We start from the raw sequence: 21,579 nt of genomic DNA, 5'->3' as shown, positions 1-21,579 counted from the left end.
CCAGATACTTGTTAGGAATTGTCCATACTCTTTTCCAGTTAATGTCACTGACAAAGAAATTCCAATAAGAGACCACATGTGGAATAGTTAGAGATTCTGTCTGGAACAAAGCACGAATATTCTTATTACTTTTACTATGGTTTGTTAGACAGATTCTTCCTATGTGTGAATCTAAAGGGTTGGGGGGAGAAACAGATGATATGCAAGGTTGAATACCTTTAAAAAGCATTATAATACCCGTAGGTATTGCCTCAAATAATATGGCATATTCTTTGGGTGTGGCTGGAAATTTATAGGTGTTTAAGAATTCTGAATAGGACATAAGCTGCCCATTAGGTTTAAACAGCTGATTCACTAAAACAATCCGTTTCTCAACCCACCTAGAAAAAAAATAATGATTTATTTTTATAGGAAATGCAATATTTCTTTGTTGAGCACAGGGGCACCCCGACGTGTCTTATTTGCACAGAGAAAGTTGCGGTGCACAAGGAATACAATTTGAAACGTCATTACACAACTAGACATGCTGAGGTGTATGCAAAATACCAGGGAGATGAGAGAGCGAACCGGGTTGCCAGTCTTAAAACAGATCTACTGAGGCAGCAAGATTTCTTCAAGAAAGCAACCAAAGAGAATAATGCAGCAGTCGAAGCTACATGGTTAGTGAGATGATTGCTAAAGCAGGGAAGCCATTCACAGAAGGTGAATTTGTCAAAAAGTGCATATTGCAGGCTGCAAATATAGTCTGTCCGGAAAAGAAAGGTCAGTTTAGCAACATCAGCCTTTCTGCCAACACCGTAGCATTTCGCATTTCTGACCTGTCAAGTGACATTTATGACCAACTGTGTGAGAAAGCCAAATGTTTCAGTGTATACTCAGTCGCTCTTGATGACACAACAGACATCACCGACACTGCCCAGCTCGCAATGTATGTCCGTGGTGTTGATGACAGTTTTGAAGCGATGGAGAAGCTGCTCACAGTAATTCCAATGCATGGCCAGACCACCGCTCAGGAGATATTTCACAAGCTGTGTGATGCCATTGAGAATGTTGGTTTGCCATGGAAGAGGTTTGTTGGAATAACAACAGATGGTAGGACAGGTAGGAAAAATGGACTGGTGGCACTTGTTAAAAAAAAACTGGAAGAGGAAGGCGTGGAGGAGGCCATTGCTCTGCACTGCATTATCCATCAGCAGGTCCTTTGCAGCAAATGCCTGAAGTTTGACAATGTGATTTCTATTGTTGTGAAATGCATCAATCAAATCAGATCCAGGGGCTTAAAGCACCGAAGGTTCCATGCTTTTTTAGAGGAAATGGAGTCAGAATATGGGGATGTGCTCTACTTCACTGAGGTACGTTGGCTCAGCAGGGGAAATGTATTAAAGAGATTTTTTGAGTTGAGAACAGAAGTGACAGCCTTCATGGAGAAGGATGGAGTTAGTGTTCCTGTGCTAACTGATCCCAAATTGCTCATGGACTTAGCTTTTCTTGTTGATATAACACATGAGCTTAATGTACTGAACAAGAAGTTACAAGGCCAGGGGCAACTTGTCAGTGCTGCCTATGACAACGTGAGAGCATTCTCCACAAAACTTGCGCTCTGGAAAGCTCAGCTCTCTCAGACAAACCTTTGCCATTTCCCAGCATACAAGGCACTCGTGGATGCAGGCACACCATTCAGTGCTGACAAGTATGTTGATGTCATTTTGAGGCTACAGGAGGAATTTGATCACAGATTTGCTGACTTCAAGACACACAGAGCCACCTTTCAAATTTTTGCAGACCCCTTCTCCTTTGATGTGCAAGATACCCCTTCTGTGCTTCAAATGGAGCTCATTGAGCTGCAGTGCAACTCTGAACTCAAAGCGAAGTTCAGGGAGGTGAGTGGAAAAGCAGACAAGCTTGGACAATTTTTGAGAGAATTGAGCCCTAGTTTCCCTCGGTTTTCCCGAATGTTCAAGCGGACCATGTGCCTTTTTGGTAGCACATACTTGTGCGAAAAGCTCTTCTCCACTTTGAACTTCAATAAGTCCAAGTACAGGTCCAGACTTACGGATGATCATCTTCAAGACATACTGAGGGTCGCAACTGCTTCCTCCCTCAGGCCAAATCTGGCTCGGCTATGCGAGAGGAAACACTGCCAGGTCTCTAGCAGCAAGGAGTAGGCAAGAGAAGCCATGTTCAGAAGAACAGTTAATTTTCTACAGTGTTCCATTCATGTTCAGAAGAAGGTTATAGAACTGTTAATACAGACATTTCAATCTAAATACAGCAGATATAGAAGGCTGAAAAAAACACACAAGTTCACTGACTAAAAATATCTTATTATTGTTTTATTTATGTATTACAGATTGATTTATTTTCTTATTAATTCTTAATTTGTTTATTTATTTTCATATTTTGTGTTAAAAAATAAAAATAAAGAGATTTGCGAAGATTGGAATTTTTTAACCATGCCTTTCTTGTGGAAAACCTAATGCGGCCCAGCCTCACCCAGACTCTGCCTCCAGCGGCCCCCAGCTAAATTGAGTTTGAGACCCCTGTTCTTATGCATTTCTGACTAGAGCTTTTTTCGTGTGTCTGACTCTCTTCTGACTACAAATATGTAGGACTGCTTTCTTTCATTTGCGCAAAATCTCTCAAATTAGAAACATCCTGTTTAAGAGTGATGTTGAAAAACTAGTTTACGCATTATTACTTCTAGGCAGAACTACTGTAATTCATTATTATCAGGTTGTTGTAAAAATTCCCTGAAACACCTTCAGGTGACCCAAAATGCTGCAGTAAGAGTACTGACAGGGAAAGAAGGACCATATTTAAGAAAAAAAAATTCCAAAACAAAGAAGTGAGAGTTCAGGAGGCTAGCGGCAGAGACACAGCAGTTAAGAGGGCTGACCAGGAGGCTGGCAAAGAAAGACGGAGCAGATCTGGAGGCCGACCATGACCATAAAGATCCTCGGCTGACAAGACTAGAGACCGTTGTCAGTTTATACGTCAAGGACCTCCTCAATCACACTAACACTTCTTCTGTAGAGGAAGTAGAGTCTGGGGATGAGGTAGATGAGTCTGGGCACTGAGGCAGTCTTTGGTGGGAGGACCCCTAGGGAGGATTTTTATGAAAATCAGCACCCCCAAGTCTGAGGCCATGTTCCTCAGCTGGAAAAAAGTGGAGCGCCCACTCCGAGTCAGGGATGAGTTGCTGACCCAAGTGAAAGAGTTTATGTATCTCAGGGTCTTGTTCACGTATCATGAGAGAGGGGATTCCTTTTTTGATTCCTTTTGTCTGTACATTCATGTCCTTGGTTTTGGTCATCTCTCCTGATCTTGTCATTCTATAGGAATGTATTTAGGTTTAATGAGAGTAAAAGAATATTTAAGCATTAACATGAAGTGGAAACTTGAACATTTAAGTAGTTGTTCATGCTTTGAAACAGCTAGAAAGAGGAATTAAACTGTCTAATCCAGGGAATAATTGTATTAAACATAAAAAAAAACCCTTTAATTTAAACCCATCCATCTATAATATTTAAGTTTAAGGCTTGGTAATTTAGTAACATCACGTAAGATCATGAGATGAAATCTATTGGGCCGAGCTAACTGCGGTAACGCGTTGACGCCATGCAGCCCCATGCAGCGGGCGACCCGCATTAACTCGCTAACGGAGATTTGCCGAGTTAATGCGGTTATGGCGTTAACGTGATTTTAACGAGACTAACGCTGACAGCACTAGAAAATCTAGAATAGAAAATGAAATTATCATGGTTTTGGTAAGAGAAATTAAAATTACCAAACTGCATGAAACGGAACATTAAAACAAAACGTTAAAGGGAAATTTTCATTTGTATTTTTTTCCCCCACACAGTCTTTTTGGATAGCAGGGATTGGAGTGTGTCAAGGTTAATATATCACATATATCTATACCAGAGTTGCAAATGTTTAACCAAAAACCAAAGGCACATCCTGTTCTTCTACAAATCCTTACCATATCCAAATTCAAACATTTGAACTATCGAGCCAAGTGACCCGCAGAAAATAACTGCTAAACCACTTGCAGAGAAACTGGACAGACTGCAATGTGATAGAAAAGCTAAATTAAATAAAGCTAATCATCTACAAGAGAGTATATGAAAATAACATCTATATTGTAAGTACATCACTAGATATAGATAATAGTATCTATATCTATATGGTTCAAGCCTCAACTAATGATTTTGTTGCTTTGTGTAATGAAGCAAAAACTATTCATGGTTCTTTGATCTGTGTGTTACCAGATGATGAAAATGAAAAGCATGAAACATGGTTTAAAGCAAAAACAATGTGTTATGATGAGTTTATTTATGAAGTGAGTGAATGGTTATCTGGTTGTGAACATTTGCATTTAAAATATTGGTGTTGATGATGGTGTTAATCCAGAGGACAGTGTTTCAAATGTGGCTGGTAAGCCTTCCATTAAAAGGTCAACTAGTGGTAAAATAAGCACAACTTCCTCTGCAAGAATAAAAGAAAAGCCAGAAAAAGCTCTGTAACACACATACAGTTTCTAGGTCTGACCAACAATCTCCATCACCAACCAGTGTTGCCTTCTACTTTTAAATATCCTATGAACCTCAAGTAAAGCAGCAATCTGAGAGCGAAATACTCTACCGGCTCCATTGATTTTGTGCTGTGAGGTCTTTACGATAAGATGGGGCATGGCTATTCAATGTATGTAGCCAGATGGATTTTAAATTCAATTCTGGATTTAATAGGGAGCCAACAAGAGAACCCAGTATGGGTAAAGGTTAGAACAAACCTGAGGACACGAACTTGCAGAAAATGTGAAAGTCAACCAAACACTTTCAGTTTCAGGGCTGTGAGCAAAGTAGCCAGGTAACTCAAGAAGAATAGCCTTTTTTTTTTAGTACAAGGCAATCCCGTTGTACCCTGACAACCAATGTGTGTGTTTACCCAAGTAAAACTGCATGACAATCTACCTTTCTTTTAGTACAGGTAAGCAGTAATATTCTATAATAACTTCTCACACCTTCTATTTGAGCGCCCTCTGTCAGACATCATTTACAGTTTCAATAAAGCTGCATTCACAAACACTGCAACCCAGTTTTACTGTTAAGCAACAATTACAGTTCACCGTTTTGAGTTGTTTGTATCCACTTATCAGGAACCCGACTATAGTTTGAAAGTCCAGGGCATGCAAAGTTCATTCTTGCACAACGCTCGACTTTAAAGGGACCGTCAGTGTGAAGCAATCTGGAAAGACTGGAGCAAACGGTGGACTGACTTGTTCATTAATTTACACCAGGGGCGGAGCGTGGGGGTGGCTTACTGGGCTTAAGCCCGGGTTGTTTTGTCAGAAGCCCGGGGTCTTTTGGAGTATAATTTTTTCATAGTTAGATGCCTGGCTGACAACTGTATAAAACAAAAACTACACACAATATTCGAAGCATATAGTGCACACTGTGGGAATTTACGACTGTGCGTGAATCCCCCCTGATATTGGTATGATCCGAGCTCAGGCACTAAGCGACTGAGCGAGGGGGCGGGGCAGCTGCTGCCTGTGAGTGCGCTGTTGGAGAAACGGAGACAGCCATACTAAGGAGAGCTTAAATTCGACCAGGTACCAAAGCAAATCATTCGTACCGTACAAATAATGTAAATATGACGGTGAATCACGAAAGATTGATATCAAACTGATCACTTGACCAATATTACGTTACTTGCTCTTCAAGTGAATCAACAAATGGCGAAATGAAAAGCCGAACAAATGCTATTTATTTTAGAGAGTCTTAGCTTACATGTGTTTATTTCATATTTTCAGTTCTTACCCTCCCCGACTAAATCGGTTTCAGTTATGTACTGAAATATAAGAATGGACATTAGAGGGTTCTTTCAAAGAAAAAACTCAGGTAAATGTTATTTTATATATTATGCTTTGTATGTTGTTCAGTATATTTCTATGCAAAACAAGAGGGATTTCAGTACACAGCAGGATATTCACATTTGTAACCAGATATTTACATACACTTTAGGGAGAAAACAAAAACATTTTTACTGTACAACATCAATTTAGAGTAAACTTTTGTTTTAGATAAATATTGAAATATCTTTTGAATTAGTTAAATGTCAGAATAAAGAGAGACAGAGCTGTCTATTTTTTATCACTTTCATCAAATGTAGGAGTACATGTACACTAAGTTTATTGTTAATTAATAAGAAAACTCCAGACGATTCCATTCTGAGCTGAAGAAGCTTCTGATTGGTTTGTAGAGTCCATGTGAGTAAATTGGTGGCACACCTGTGGATGCATATAAGGCAAAACACAGAGCCTGTTTCTGTGACATGGGAAAATCAAGAGATATCAACCAAAACACCAGGAACAGAACTGTGGAGCTCCATAAGTGTGGCTCAATTTTGAATACAATTTGGTGCCATTTGCAATTAAGAAATACAGATAGTTTCTCTCTTTACTCTTAAAGTTAACAAATATGTTTTTATATTTATCAATCTAAAAAAATAAACATTTAGTCTGATTTGATGTTACAATTAAAAAAGTGTTTTTATCTGAAGAGTTTGTAAATATCTGGTTTCAACTGTATATTTGATGATTGTCAGCACAAAGAGGGAGAGAGAGGAACAGAGAGAGAGAGAGAGAGGAGAATGAGGACAGAGCAGAGATGAACAAGAGCAGGTGAGACACACATGTTAGTCAAATGGTTGTTTACCAAAAGTATCACCGTATCATAGGTACTCATGTATCTTGTACCTAGTGTTTCTTGTTAGGTTTGTTATTTTTCAAATTCTATATTTATTAAGTTATGCAGGCTTGTTTGCACAACAAGGCTGAATAATTATATAAACTTTTCTAAATCTAAATAGTGGACTTTGGTAGAATTAAAAAACAAGTGTAGTGCAGGTCTATGATGATTTTTAGTGCTACTATCATCTAGTTCTGATTCTGGTTCTGTCTTGGTTAAGTCCTCAGTAGTCCTGATTTTGAACTGTTGTAGTCCTGTTTTAATTCCGGATCAGTTCTGGGTCTGGTTGAATTGGGGTTTAGTCCCTGTGTCTTGATACAGCCCCGACTTTGTTCTGCCTTGCTGCTTAATTAAAAACCTAGCTTAAGGTGTCCTGCACATGTGATATATATTTTTCCCTATATGAAGTCATTCTTTTTTGAACAAAACTCAAAACAGAGCCTATTAATCTTTCAGTCATTTCTACCTATTCTACCTATTCTAAAAAAAAAATCCCACATGCATACTGCCCTTTAGGGCTAAGCCCCGGGTGTTTCAAATGTCTGGCTCCGCCTCTGATTTACACTGAAATCAGTTGTTAAGAACTTCACTATGGTGAATGATTAGTCAATGACTGAACAATCAACAGACTTGTAACCTTTCAGTAACATGTGTGTGCTGTATGAACTATAATGTTAAAAAATATTATGTTACTCTTGTACATGTATTCAGGGATCATGCTGCTAACTCAACAAAAACAATCAGGCCAGATGTTAAAATGACCTGTTTTCTGCATTCTAAAATAATCTACAAACTTACCTACAGACCGTTTGTTTTGAAAACAGCTGAAATATAATATGATCATTTCTGGAGCTGATTTGACATCGGCTTTCAGGATATCCAGGAACAGATCGACATGTTACATACTACCCTAAAACTCAGTGTAGAAGCGCACGAACGTTTAAGCGGTTAACAAGCGGCGGCTGGCTTGACTGTGGTGGGTAAAAACACCGATGTCAACACATTAAAGTGAAATAAAATCAGACACTTTTTGCAGGCTGACTTTAAACTCTGCAAAACCGATTTTCTCAAGAATAAACCACTGCAGAAAAGCAAACGTCACCCATTATATATATATAATATATCCTAAAAAAATTATATATCTTGTGCTTAACTTTTGCAAATAGGTAATATTTTGATAAATTGTCCGGATATTTAATGTTGCTACATTCTCGCCGAAATCGTCGCACTATTTTATGCACCTGAAACAGTGCTTTTTCAGAACTTTACTTCCAGTTCTGAATTTCGTTAGAAATGCATTCTGGGATACTTGGCTAAGGCGAAGTCCAAACAAGTCGTCACCAGAAGCAAGAAGATATTCGCTTACTTTGAGCGTATTTTGAATTTAAAACATATTTGGGCTGCGATTCAAGTCTGTCATAAGTCCGCGTGATCACGGGTACTTCGAGAAACAAAACCGACCACCAGACTCATTCGCTTCGGTGAGTTTTGGTTTTAAGAAAAAAAAAAAACATCCTTATAAAACTCTCTTTCGGCTGTTGCACATATATGAAGATACATTTGTCTCGAAAGGTTGAAAAATGCGTATGATATGATCTACGATATACAAATGTGCAGACTGAGTTAATTTTGAGTGCTCACAAATCCGTGCTCCAGTCCACATAGATACACAGCAATGTAAACATATGGAAAACTATTTTGCAAGTACTGTACATGTTACAGTACAGTGATAATTTACGTAATTCAAACGTAATTAAAAATTTGAACTTCACAAATCTACAATTTCTCTTGTTAAAAATGTCACTGAGCATTGAGTGCATATTTTATTTTATTTTATTTTATTTTATTTTATGTGTGTGTGTGTGTGTGTGTGTGTGTAGTATTTTTATTTAAATATATATTTATTTACAGTCAACCATGTCACACATTGCTCAAGCCTTTAATTCAGTTGTGTTAATTAAAAAAAAAATTAAGCTCTAGTTCTATTGTTTTTCTGAGCTTCTGTGTTTTTTTTTTTTTTTTTGGTTGTTTCATTTTTTTTCTTTCACTTTTAAAGACATGCAGTTCTAACAGGTTAGCCGCTATAAATATATGACTATATATAAATATGTGTGTGTGTGTGTGTGTGTGTATATATATATATATATACACACACACACACACACACACATATATATATACACACATATATATATATATATATATATATATATATATATATATATATGTATATGTATATGTATATATATATATATATATGTATATATATATATATGTATGTATATATATGTGTGTATATATGTATGTGTGTGTGTGTGTGTATATATATATATATATATATATATATGTATACACATACATTAATTGCAGATTAGAAAGTACACTATAAGGCAGATTGTAAAGTATTAAAAAGAATGTCATGTGTTTTGCACATGGGTGGGACAGAATATGTCCTGCAATTCTAGAATTGTTTTTGTACATTTTACCAATACTACCAAATATCCCTTTTAAACAGAAATAGAAATTATTTTTATCAACTGTTCTTTGGTCTGTTAGGAGTACAGAAAGGCCCATCAGAATACTTTATTAATCCCTGAGGAAAAGGCAGGCTACACAAAATGGTGTATTTTAGACTAGCCCTAGTCTAGTCCTGTTTATACCAAAATATATTCCTCTTGTTTTTGTTTTTTTTTGAAAGAGAGAGGGAGAGAAAGAAAAATAGAGGAGAGAAAAGATGGTGAGAAAGGGGGGAAGAAAAAAACAAGAAAAACAAACAAAACACCTGGATCACCTGTATGGAGATAAAAAAAAAAAAACAGAAGAGAAAACAAACAACGAAGAGCAACATAATAAAAACAACACCATCACAATAAACTAGCTAACAATAGATAACAGTAGATACTTTTTTAATTTCACCTGTTGGGAATGAAAAAAGAAAACAAGCAGAAGAAAACGAGAGCAATACAATAAACAACATCACGATGATATATGGGAATATAACAGTAAATACTAAATATTAAACATTATTGTGCAGCACGTAAGATCGACAGCGCACAGTGTGCTTTGAGGTAGGAGCCAAAAAGGGTGTAGTTTGTGTGTGTGAGCACCCGTGTGTACACCTGTGAGCATGAACGCGCTTGTTTTTAAAAGGTTCCTTCATGTAATGATCTGCTAGAGGGTGTGGGGGGGCCATAGCCCCGTCCACCAGGGCATCAAGCAGGTATGGAGGAGAGCAAAACTCCAGACATCCAGAGGCCCCCAGAACACAAGAGACCAAGGAAGACCAACAGAGGGGCAGCTGCGCCACTATCCCAGAAAGAGCTGACGAGAGTCCCAGAAGAGGGGTCACTCAACAGCCGCGGAGCAGAAGCCAGGGGGGGTTGCAGTGACGTGCCCGTGAGCTCCGCCGGCAGCCAGCTGTGCCAGAGTTACCGAGCCCCAGGCCGAGAGGCTGAGGGCACCCCACCCCCGAAGTGGCCCGAGCAAGCCCCAGGCTCCAGGCCCCGATAAGCAGCCACCAAGGAGTGAGCCGGTGTGTACCTGGGCACCCATCCCCGGACACAAAGAACCACCAACGCACCGATGTCTGAGGGCGTCTGCCACTGGTAGGGGAAGTGGTGGGGGGAGATAGGCCTCCATACCTTGGAGGACCTGGGATGTCCCCAGAGAGGTGGCGTCTGATACCCGACCTGACATATGGATACAAACATCCATTCCCACCCTCATGCTCTCATATGCAATTACTCAACACTCACCCAACGTGGAGATATATTCCTCTTGTTAAAAGACCCATATTCACAAGGCGGTCTTGTGAATATGGGTGAATACCTTCAAAGCTGCAGGACTGCTTTGAGGGTATAGAGAATGTAATTTGTGAACAACATTGAGAAATCAATAACAGTTTAACCCAGGGGTAGGCAACTCCAGGCCTCGAGTGTCGGTGTCCTGCAGGTTTTAGCTGATTCAAATTGCTAAATTATCTCCTAAACGTGTCTTGACATTCTCCAGAGGACTAGTAGTGAACTAATCATTTGATTCAGGTGCGAGACCCAGGGTGAGATCTAAACCCTGCAGGACACTGGCACTTGAGGCCTGGAGTTGCCTACCCCTGGTTTAACTGATTGCATGACAGAATATATATCAAATTCTGTGAACACATCATCCTGCCAGGCAGGACTGTATGTTGCTTCCACAACAATAAACACTGGATCACTTTTTCCTGATTATCCTGGACGCTTTGTGCCTCTGTTATTTCCAGTCAGCTTGTGTTACCACCTTGCAAGTCTTATTAACTTTTAATTAATTGTGACTGTGCATTGATGTCATGGATTTGGGACCTTTTGTCCTCATCAACATCTATTCAGATTTAATGTTTTTAAAAGTTTAATTGTAAACAATGGAAGAGAAATATCACTTTGAAATTGATGTTCACATTTTGAAATGGTTGTGTGATCATGAAGACGGGAATCAAAACTGCCTGAAGTTCAACGAGTGACTGAATAATTGTACTGAACATTAAAAAAAAACCTTTAATGGAAATCCATGCAAACCATTTACTTAACTAGAAAGAAGTCTTTACTGATGGGTGCATGGGAGAGTATCTGGTGCAAAGGTATCACACTAACAGTGGCTGTGCAAGAGCTGTTAAAAATTAACCAAAAATAGTCAGAGTTTCTGTCTCACTCTGGAAGATCCTGCTGTGCTGATTTGCTGCCCAGTGTAAAATATTACTGCCACTCTCTGAAATGGATCTGGTATTAACATTATTGACAGAGAGTACAGTGGGCACTTGTAATGTGGTTTCTTGCTAATGATACATATTTAAACTGGCACATTTTTTGAGTGGAGTTTGGATTTGGATTTCCTGCACTCAGAGACCAAACTGGGACAGTGGGTTGTTTTAAACACTGCATGGTTGTGATGGCACCCTTGAGTCTTTTTCCGTCCCTCTGTTTGTCTGAAAACATATAATGTAATGTAATATGGATCGATCTGTCTCTGAATCTTCTTACAAAAGGTATTATGTAAGGGGAGTTTTTATCTTACATTCATAAAGTCCAATCTTTTTCTCTTTTTCAGAAAAGATGTCCTCTCAAGTGAGACTGAAGCTGCTGCCAAGCATCAAATGTATGTTTGATGAGCCCATTCAGGTGAAGGTGGCCGGGCTGAGGCCAAGGCAGGTTGTCAACATGAGAGCCAAATTAACTGATGACAAGGGAGTGGTGTTCAGCTCCTCGGCCACCTACAGGGCTGATGGCAGTGGGGAGGTCGACCTGAAAAGAGACCCCTCGCTAGGTGGGAGCTACGTTGGAGTAGAACCCATGGGTCTGCTGTGTTCCATGAGGCCACATACTATGCACAAAATATATCTAAAGACAAATGCCATAAACCCCCAGGTGGTGAAGTTTTCTGTGCATGAGGAGGAGGGCAGATTACTGGCAGAGATGATAAATGAGAGGCTTCTGATGAGAGATGGGGTCACCAGGGTCCCCGTCAATGAAGGGAACATCTGTGGAGTCCTTTTCACTCCTCCAGGTACTGGAGGTGGTTCCTAGGTTTCTGTCTTCATTTTAGTTCATTTAACATTAACCAGCTTTTAAATCAACATTGTTGAAATTAAACTTTTACTGTCATTCAGTCATCTGAAACTTCTAGTTTAGATTTTAATTTTCTCCCACCTTGCTTACTGTAGTTCACATTTCAGGTGCGTTTCTCAGTCCTCCACAACTCATGTCCAGTTAGTACAGAATGCAGCAAGACCTTTGTTTGAAAGACTGCTAACAAAAAATAGCTGACTGTCACATATTACACCTATTCTTGCGTCCCTTTACTGGCTTCCAGAGAAATTAAGAATAAAATTTAAAATATGACTTGCTGCTGATTAGAACCTTTTTTCTTTCTTCCAGGAAAAGGTCCTTTTCCTGCTGTGTTGGATTTGCCTACCTCAGTATCTGAGGCAAGACCCAGTCTACTGGCTAACAAAGGCTTTGTGGTTCTCTCAGTGGCGGTGTACAATAAGAAGGGTGAAAATTCCACAGAGACGCATCTGGACCACTTTGAAGAAGCAATGAATTTCTTAAAACAGCAACCAAAGGTGAGTTGCTCTAGTGCGTACAGACAGCAGAAAGATGTTTCATACTGAAGGAAAGGTTATGTCTCTATAAGCTGTGTTTTCTCAGAGAGTAAATTTGTAGATCCCAGGTGGAATATCTGCTGTATTCCTGTAGCTAATGGGGATCTTAATTAGCTTAAGTGGAGTTTCAGAAATACTCTCATTTACATTCATTCAGATAATTGAATAAATTTCAGAGAGCATAAAGCCTCAGCTTTACGACATATTTTTTTGTAATCACACAAATCTTCTTGAGAAAACATGACAGACTAGTTACACAATATGGGATCAACAAGAAAAGATTTTTAGAATATCAACAAATTAAATCCATAGTAAAAAAGATATTTAAACCGGGTCAAGTTGAACTACAAACACCACCAAGTGTGGTTGAATTTCTTACTCTTAAAACCCCCAAATTACTATCCAAAATATACAGAATGCTTTCTAAAACAGATGAATCAATATCACTTCCTATTGCAAAATGGGAAGCGGATTTATCAGTTAACTTAGACCAAAACTTCTGGTCTCAGATTTGCTTAAAAACCTTTCATCTAATTAGAAATCCCAGTCTTCAATTAATTCAATACAAAATACTACATAGAGTGCACTATACAGGTCATCGGATGTTCAAGATGGGCTTTACGTCTACCAACAACTGCTCACACTGTCAAACCAATACACCGGACAATTATATCCATGCTCTTTGGGTCTGTCCACCAGTTCAGAAGTTTTGGCGCGAGATATGTGAAGACTTATCAAAGTGTCTGAAATGTAACATTCCAACTTCCCCTTTAGTGTGTTTGTTGGGCAGCTTAGATAATGTCACTACAGATAAGAATATAGCCCATATGGTTTTCACTGCCCTATGCATAGCCAAGAAAACAGTCCTCATGAACTGGAAAAATAAAAAGAATCTTAATTCTAACCAATATAGAAATTATCTATTAGATTACATTAGTCTCGATACAGCCTCTGCCACCACATCAGATCAATTGCTCTGGGCTCCTTTGATTAGCTCCATCACCTAGTGGGGGTGGGGGGTCATAATTTGGTCCCACCTTCGCTGTTGTGATTGGTGTGGGGGTAGAGACAGGCTTAGGGCGTCGGGGGGTTCCCCAGGAGCATCTTCCTTGGGGGGGCTCAACCCGGGGTAGCGGTCATGGCCTATTAGGGGCTCTGTTGGCTCTTAGGTGACGGTTTCCTCGTGGCTGCGTGCAGCGGGGCCAGGGGAGGGTCTGTGCTGACGGACGTGGGTTACTGACCTGGTAGCCTGGCTGCCCCTGGGTGGGTCCGGGACGGGCGTGAGGTTCTGGGGGCGCTCCGTCTCTGGGCTGGGGCCTGGCTGGGCCTCGGGGGCTTGGGTCCTGGTTGGTATGTTGCTGGGGTTGTGGGCGGGTGGGTGTATGGGGGCCCGGCCCTGGCGCAGGGTGCCACCAGTGCATCGAGCCACCTGGGGGGCTCTTCAACTGGTGGGGGAGGTTGTTACACCTTGCAGGAGCTTTCCTCTCTTCAGGAACTCACTCTGCAGGAGGGAGAGATACAGGAGAGGTGGAGGAAGATCTCAGCCTGGGCGTCTATTGTCTTGTGTAGTCTGGAACATGAGTGGATGACGGGGTGGGTGCAGTTTTCTCTGTGGTGGGGTCAGGTGGGCTGTCCCGGGCTCTGTGGGGCCGGGTGGCTCTGCTGTTCTGGGCCCCGGTCCGGATGGGCCTGGGCCCCCTTTCCCTGGCGGGTTGTGGAGTATGGGGGTGCCTACTGGGGTCAGCGGGGGAGCTGGCCCCAGGGAGGGGTCACTTGCCCCTCCCTTCCTTCCCTCCCCATCTCCGGCTGCCTGCCTCTTCCCGCTCCACCACAACCACCCACACATGCAGGGCCTTGGGGTAAAGGTGTGTCACCAGGGTGCAGGGGAGGCATCCCCCCCTCTGTCCCCTTCTGGCTTCTTGTGCCCCAATTTTATCTCACAACTTAGACATTCACATTACTCACACTCTCATAACACATACATATAGGATCTTGGGGGTGGGCACGCTACACGGACTCCAAAAGACCATCAGGGTGTACACCTCACCCCTGGCGTCGTTTCCCACCTCTCAATTTTAAATACACGTAGACACTGAGGGCTATCAGGAGGGGCTATGCGCTTACCTGCTGCTCTCTGGCAGGTAGCTCCATGCCCTCCTGGGTTTTAAATGCACCTTAGAACACACATGCATCAACACTACATATGAGCGGGCAGAGGGAGGTTTTGGAGTCTTCTCACACCCCCGTTCTCTGCGACCTGCTGGAGCGGGGGGCCGGGAGGAGGAGTTGGCCATCCGACTGGGGTCTGGAGTGTGGGGCCTCCCTGCTGCTGCGGAGTCGGGGCGGTCTGCTTCTCCCCACCGCAGGGAAAAAGGGTAACACCAACTGGGTCTGGGTGCAGTTTCCCCCTCCAGGGGCAAAGGTACCTAGACCCGGTTCTTAGAGTACGCTTGGGGAGTGTGATTGTGTGTACAGTGTCTCTCTATGTCTGTCTCCACGTTGGTTGAGTGTTGAGTAATTGCATATGAGAGCATGAGGGTGGGAATGGATGTTTGTATCTGTGTGTGCCTGTATGTCTGTGTCCATATGTCAGGTTGGGTATCAGACGCCACCTCTCTGGGGACATCTCAGGCCCTCTAAGGTATGGAGGCCTATCTCCCCCCACCACTTCCCCTGCCGGTGGCAGACGCCCTCAGACATCGGTGCGTTGATGGTTCTTTGTGTCCGGGGGTGGGCGCCCGGGTACACACTGGCTCACTCCTTGGTGGCTGCTTATCGGGGCCTGGAGCCTGGGGCTCGCTCGGGCCACTCCGGAGGTGGGGTGCCCTCGGCCTCTCGGCCTGGGGCTCGGTAACTCTGGCGCAGCTGGCTGCCGGCGGAGCTCACGGGCACATCACTGCAACCCCCCCTGGGTTCTGCTCCGCGGCTGCTGAGTGACCCCTCATCTGGGACTCTCCTCAGCTCCTTCTGGGATGGTGCCGCGGCTGCCCCTCTGTTGGTCTTCCTTGGTCTCTTGTGTTCTGGGGGCCTCTGGATGTCTGGAGTCTTGATCTACTCCATACCTGCTTCATGCCCTGGAGGATGGGGCTGTGGCTCCCCACACCCTCTAGCAGATCATTACATGAAGGAACCTTTTAAAAACAAATGCGTCCATGCTCACAGGTGTACACACGGGTGCTTACACACACAAACTACACCCTTTTTGGCTCCTACCTCAAAGCACACTGTGCGCTGTCGATCTTACGTGCTGCACAATAATGTTTAATATTTAGTATTTACTGTTATATTCCCATATATCATCATGATGTTGTTTATTGTATTGCTCTCGTTTTCTTCTGCTTGTTTTCTTTTTTCTTTCTCAACAGGTGATCCAGGTGATTGATATATGTATTTTTTTGTTTTTTTTGTTTTTTTTGTCTGCTTATTTAGTTGGGTTTTGAGTTTTTTTGCCCTTTATCCCCGTCCCTCTTCTCCACTGTTTTTCCCCCCTCTTCTTTTCTCCCTTTTCTTTTCCTCATTCAAGTCTGTCCCGTATCTAGCAAGTGAAAATAAAATAAATAAATAAATAAATAAATAAATAAAATAAACAATAAAAGATGAATCAAATAGACCATTACGGCAAGGCTGGGATGGTCAATTTGGTAAAGTAAATCCGTTGGGCATCTTTCCTCGCCTTTAGACAATAATTCTGATGGCAAAAGAACCAAACGGGACAGGCAGAAAACATGAATTGTTTCTATTATCACACAATAACATAATAATTTCTAACAAATAATAATTTTCAAGATCAACATTATCAGCCCCCTGAAAAACTGACCTTTTTATTGATTGTAGAAGCCACTGCTGTGCAATGTTTGAGCTGTCACTTGAGAACGCATCACCCCAAAAACAGAAGAAATCCTTTTATACTTTTATAGAATAAGAAATGTTGAAGATCTCTAAGCAAGAAATAGATATACAAAGTTATCACAGCATTTCCAAGTTTCAATATGCAATGTTAAGAAATTCAGCCAAGAGAGTCACACAGTACAGAACAAGCTTGGCAGGGTAGGAAGCAAAAGATTTCAAACACTCTAGAAATAAAACTAGTGATAGATGTGTCTAAAGACCCCAGTACTACTGCCAAGACACTAGAATCTAGAATTGTAGTCTCAAAAAGGACAATCATGAGAACAAACAAACAAAAATTTGCAGTGTGAAGTGAACCAAGGTCCATGCTAGAAGCCAATAAAATCTGGAGGAGCTTGAGAGATTTGCCAAAAGATGAATAGACTGGGATTGCTCAGGGGAAGTGTGAGGCTTTTTGAAAGCTGCTGACAATTAGCCTTAGGTAGCTGATAATTTTAACCCTGGTAGGACAATATTGGTCAATAACTGAACACAACAAAGCACAGAATGTAACAGCGGCTCTGCGTAGCGTGGTAACGTGGTAACGTGGTCATGGGGCCAAGTGGGGGAAATTGGGCTTGAAGGGGTAACTGTAGCATGGCTTGGTACGTAGAGCGATCACACTGAGGAGCGAGGAGAGTGGAGTTAGAACTGTGGTAAAAGGGGAGTACTAGAAAAGGTGAGCATGGCTATATTTCTTGCTTACTTGCAGGTGGAGTGAAAGATGCTTGGAGGGAGAGGGGGCGTGAGTTAGACTGTGTGAGATGGCTGACCTGAGTTCCGTAGGTTCCGAGGGAGTGTGATGGCAGGAGGGCAGGCAGGTGAGGCACAGAGAGATTTCCAGAGAAGAGCTGGGTTATCCGAGGTTCAAGAGATTAGCTTAATTTGGGGGTAAGGGTTTTGGAGGTTCCGGGGAAAGCTAGGGTACAAGAGAACAAGGTAAGAAAAGCACTTGGCAAATAACATGGAGCATTAGAGCTGGCTACCAACATGGAGTAGTATACAAACTGTTGGAGAGGGAATATCAGTGTAAGGCTTAAATCTCTTTAGCCTGATTGCCTCAACTCAGCTCCAGATGAGTGAAGCTGTTGGAGATATGACGGCCCTGCCCAGGGCCAGATACCAAGGAGACTCAAGACCCTGGTAGAAGTTTCCAGCCACTCACCCGGATCATGACAGCTTCACTGTGCATATATGAATGTTTATTTATTTAGTAATTGTAATATACACCCGTAGTCCACAAAAATGAAAATAATGACAGGTAAAGTCAGCCCTGCGCTCCAAATGTTTTATAGATTTGTATCGCCTTTTAATTTCTGTGTTATTTCACAGGTGGGCAGTAAAGGAGTTGGCATAATGTCAAGATGCAAGGGAGCAAATATCGGACTGTCACTCGCTGCTTTTGTGCCAGGTGTCGAGGCCATAGTGTGCATGAATGCCTGTAACGCCAATGTGGTCACTCCTCTCTACTACAAGAAACAGCAGATCCTGTCATCAATTCCGTTTGACGAAAGCAAGTTTATTCCCACCGAGTCAGGTGCAATCATCATAAAGGATGCTCTTGAAGATCCCCTGACAGAGAAGAACAAGGGCAGCTTGATCCCCATTGAACGAGCCAAGAGCCATTTCCTTTTTGCGGCTGTAGGAGACGACCTCAACTGGGACAGCGAAGCCTACATGGATGAAATGGTGGTGAGACTTAGGCATCATGGGAAGGAGAACTTTGAGACTGTTTTTTACCCTGGAGCTGGACACATGTTGGAGCCACCTTATGCACCCCACTGCCCCTCCAGCTTCAATGTAGGTGTAGGCAAGCGAGTGCTGTGGGGAGGTGAGCCCAAGGCCCAGATAGCAGCTGAGATCCACCTGTGGAAGAAGATCCAGGATTTCTTCAAAACTCACCTGAGTTGTGATGCAGCACAGACTAAAGCCAAGTTATAGATTCAAACAGGATGATTAGAAAGCTTGACTTACAGAAACATAAATCATGACAGCAAATTGACTGTATGAAAATCACATTTTATAATTAATATAATAGTTGTTAATATGACAGTTTGAAATTTTAGGTGAAATTATGATTCGCACATGTCTTCCCCTCCTGTATCTCCTGAGCCCTGTACACATGTTTCTTTTTTCATTTTTCTTTATAATTTTTTGGGATTGTCACTTCATCTTCTGTCTGCTTATCCTGGACTCTACAGTCAGCTATGGTTTATTTCCAGTTGGCCTTTTTTAATGTTTCATTGAAATTACTTTTTATTTGTTTTGGCTATGCAAATAGTGTTGTGCAGATGAATCTTCTCTCCTGGTGTTACTGGCACGCACTGTACATCTATCCAGCCATGAGAGGGATAAATGCTGAATGGTTAAGAAAGGAAATATAGAAATGGAGATAGAAGTACACAACATGAATTGGCACTGCCATCATGAAAAGAGAATTTGTTCCATCATCACAGTGCCAAAAACATTATATGATGAGTGTAGATACATGTTTAAAATTTTTGCGTAACGCTGATTTTGTTATTTGATCCCACATTACTGTACTTATCTTTTGTAAATTGATCTTTATTTTGTAATTTAAAAAAAACCAACAAAAAACAATTGTGTTAAAACTATTAAAGCCTAAAAAACGCAACAAAGAACAATGAGCTCACAAATAGACTTCAGTTTAAAGTTTAATTTACACAGTTTCCTTTCTCAGAGACCAGCAAATTAAAAAGATGACCCATGAAACATAACATATTAAAAATATTCAAATATATATAATGTGCAATTGGGAAACTAAAAATGGCTTCTCTCCATAAGTTCGAATAAAGCTTCAAATTAAATGAGAAAGATTTTATTTTCAGTCTAAAATAACACCTTTCCAAAGATGATTCAGTTCATGAATTCACGATTGCAGTGGACATGCTCTGGCGTGAGGCTTGCTCTTATCTTTGTAATGATGTTCCCAGCTGAAAATAATCATGTCAAAGATGATCTCTGTCATGACTTCAGCCATTTGAGAGCTTTACTGGACAAACTCATCTATACGCCGGTGCTTAATACTAGTAAAACAGAACAAAACAAAGTTAGAAAAGACGATTACTAATCACAAATAGTTTCTTAGATGGTGTAGTGCTTAATGCCAGTTAAACCGTTTAACTGATTTTCTATACACACACACACACACACACATATATATATATATATGCATATAATATTATTGATATGGTCCAACCCACAGATTAATTTCTTAACATTAGGTGGAAGCAGTTTATTATTATGTGAGAAGAAAAAACAAAACAAGGTGAGACAATGTAGCTACTCCTGTTTAATGGTTTACTCGTATTTTAAGGTAGTAAGTAAGGTACTAAGTCCACGCAAGTCGCCACCAGAAATAAGAAGGTATTCACTTGCTTTGAGCATATTTTGTATTGAACCATATTTGGTCTGCGACTCAAGTCCGTCATAAGTCCACAAGATCACGGGTACATCAAGAAACATCACGGATTAGTGACTCATTTTCTTCAGTGAGTTTTGGTTTTAAGAAAAAAACATGCATGTAAAACTCTCTTTGGGCTGTTGCATATTTTATGGAAATAATACATCTCAAAATGATCTAAAAAAAAGATTTTACAAATGTGTGCACTGTGTGAATTTTGAGTGCTCACAAATCCCTGCTCCACACAAATACACAGAAATGTAAACATACAGAAAGCTATTTACAAGTGCATATTTCAAAATCATAATGAACATATAAAAACACATTTTGAAGCTAAACTTCACAAATCTGCTCATTTGTGCAGTTAAAAGCTCCTTGAGCATAATACACTCGCACACACCAATCACAGTTGACAGTGTATAGGAATTTCTTTTACTTATGTATTAATCACATTATTTTATTGTATAATGCCTTGGTGCCACTGGATTTTAACATGTTTCACACTCATACTATAAGACAAATGGTGGGGGTCTAGTAAGGAAGTTGGGGGAAGCAGACAGCTCCACAGGAAGAAACTTTTGTCTCTTTGAGGACTCTGGGAGGTAGCAAGGGAGTGTGAACCTTAACCTCGTAAGACCCGAACTCTTCCACAGCATGCATTTTTAATTTCTCTTTGCTATTTGGGCATATTGGGGCCCAATGAATGTAAAAACAAAGAATTACCAGATTTTTTTTTACCTTATTTTTGTTTTTATGAAAAATCAGAGCCACATATAAGGATATTCGTTTAAAATTTTGATAGAACAGTAGCAGTATAATGTCCTCATCAGTGGATATCAGGCCCTTGTAGAGCAAAATGGGATGTCCACATATGTGGACGCCAGGTCCTAGGAGGTTAAGGTGTGAAACAGCTGTGTACTGCCTTTTGTTCCTGGAGAAGGTATTTAACTGAGAGCCATGTTAGACTCAGGGGAGACTCTGCTGACCTGCCCCGCGGTCATGTAGGCTCTCCACCAAGCCTGGTTGTCTGTTCTTTGTGTGTTTTGATTAAAGAATGTTAGCTACCGCTCACCGCTCGTCTGCAGGCTTTATTTAAATGGAAAACTTCCACAACAACAGTTAACCACATCACACATTGCTCAAGCCTTTAATTTAGTTGTGATTTTCTTGGTATTTTATTATTATAATTTAAAATAATTCAAATATCCAGCTGTAGTTCTGTTGTTTTTCTAAACTCATCAAAAGTGTTTTGGGGGTTTCTTTTTGTATTTTACTTTTAGAGATATGCAGTTCTAAGAGTATTTTAATCTAAATTTCTAAACCGAAGAGACTTCAGGAAAGTCTGGCGGCAGAAGCTTAATAAATCCATCCATCCATCCATT

The 21,579-nt window shown here is 41.0% G+C and overlaps 1 protein-coding gene and 1 pseudogene across 1 annotated transcript; both read left to right on the top strand.

Moving 5' to 3' along the window:
* The first annotated feature begins 656 nt into the window (after positions 1-656).
* On the top strand, positions 657-2,165 carry LOC146368054 (general transcription factor II-I repeat domain-containing protein 2A pseudogene; annotated as a pseudogene).
* Positions 2,166-8,036: 5,871 nt separating this feature from the next.
* LOC146368053 (acyl-coenzyme A thioesterase 2, mitochondrial-like) lies at positions 8,037-21,258 on the top strand. Its single transcript, XM_084913382.1, has 4 exons — positions 8,037-8,233; positions 11,832-12,287; positions 12,659-12,846; positions 18,106-21,258. The coding sequence occupies exons 2-4, from the start codon at positions 11,837-11,839 to the stop codon at positions 18,712-18,714; spliced, it is 1,248 nt and encodes a 415-aa protein (XP_084769508.1). The 5' UTR covers positions 8,037-8,233; positions 11,832-11,836; the 3' UTR covers positions 18,715-21,258.
* Positions 21,259-21,579: the final 321 nt, after the last annotated feature.

The sequence above is a fragment of the Perissodus microlepis genome, chromosome 18 (assembly GCF_051167445.1).
Source record: "Perissodus microlepis isolate ML-2025 ecotype Zambia chromosome 18, ASM5116744v1, whole genome shotgun sequence".
NCBI classification, from domain to species: domain Eukaryota; kingdom Metazoa; phylum Chordata; class Actinopteri; order Cichliformes; family Cichlidae; genus Perissodus; species Perissodus microlepis.
This window is presented reverse-complemented; position numbering and strand designations above follow the sequence as displayed.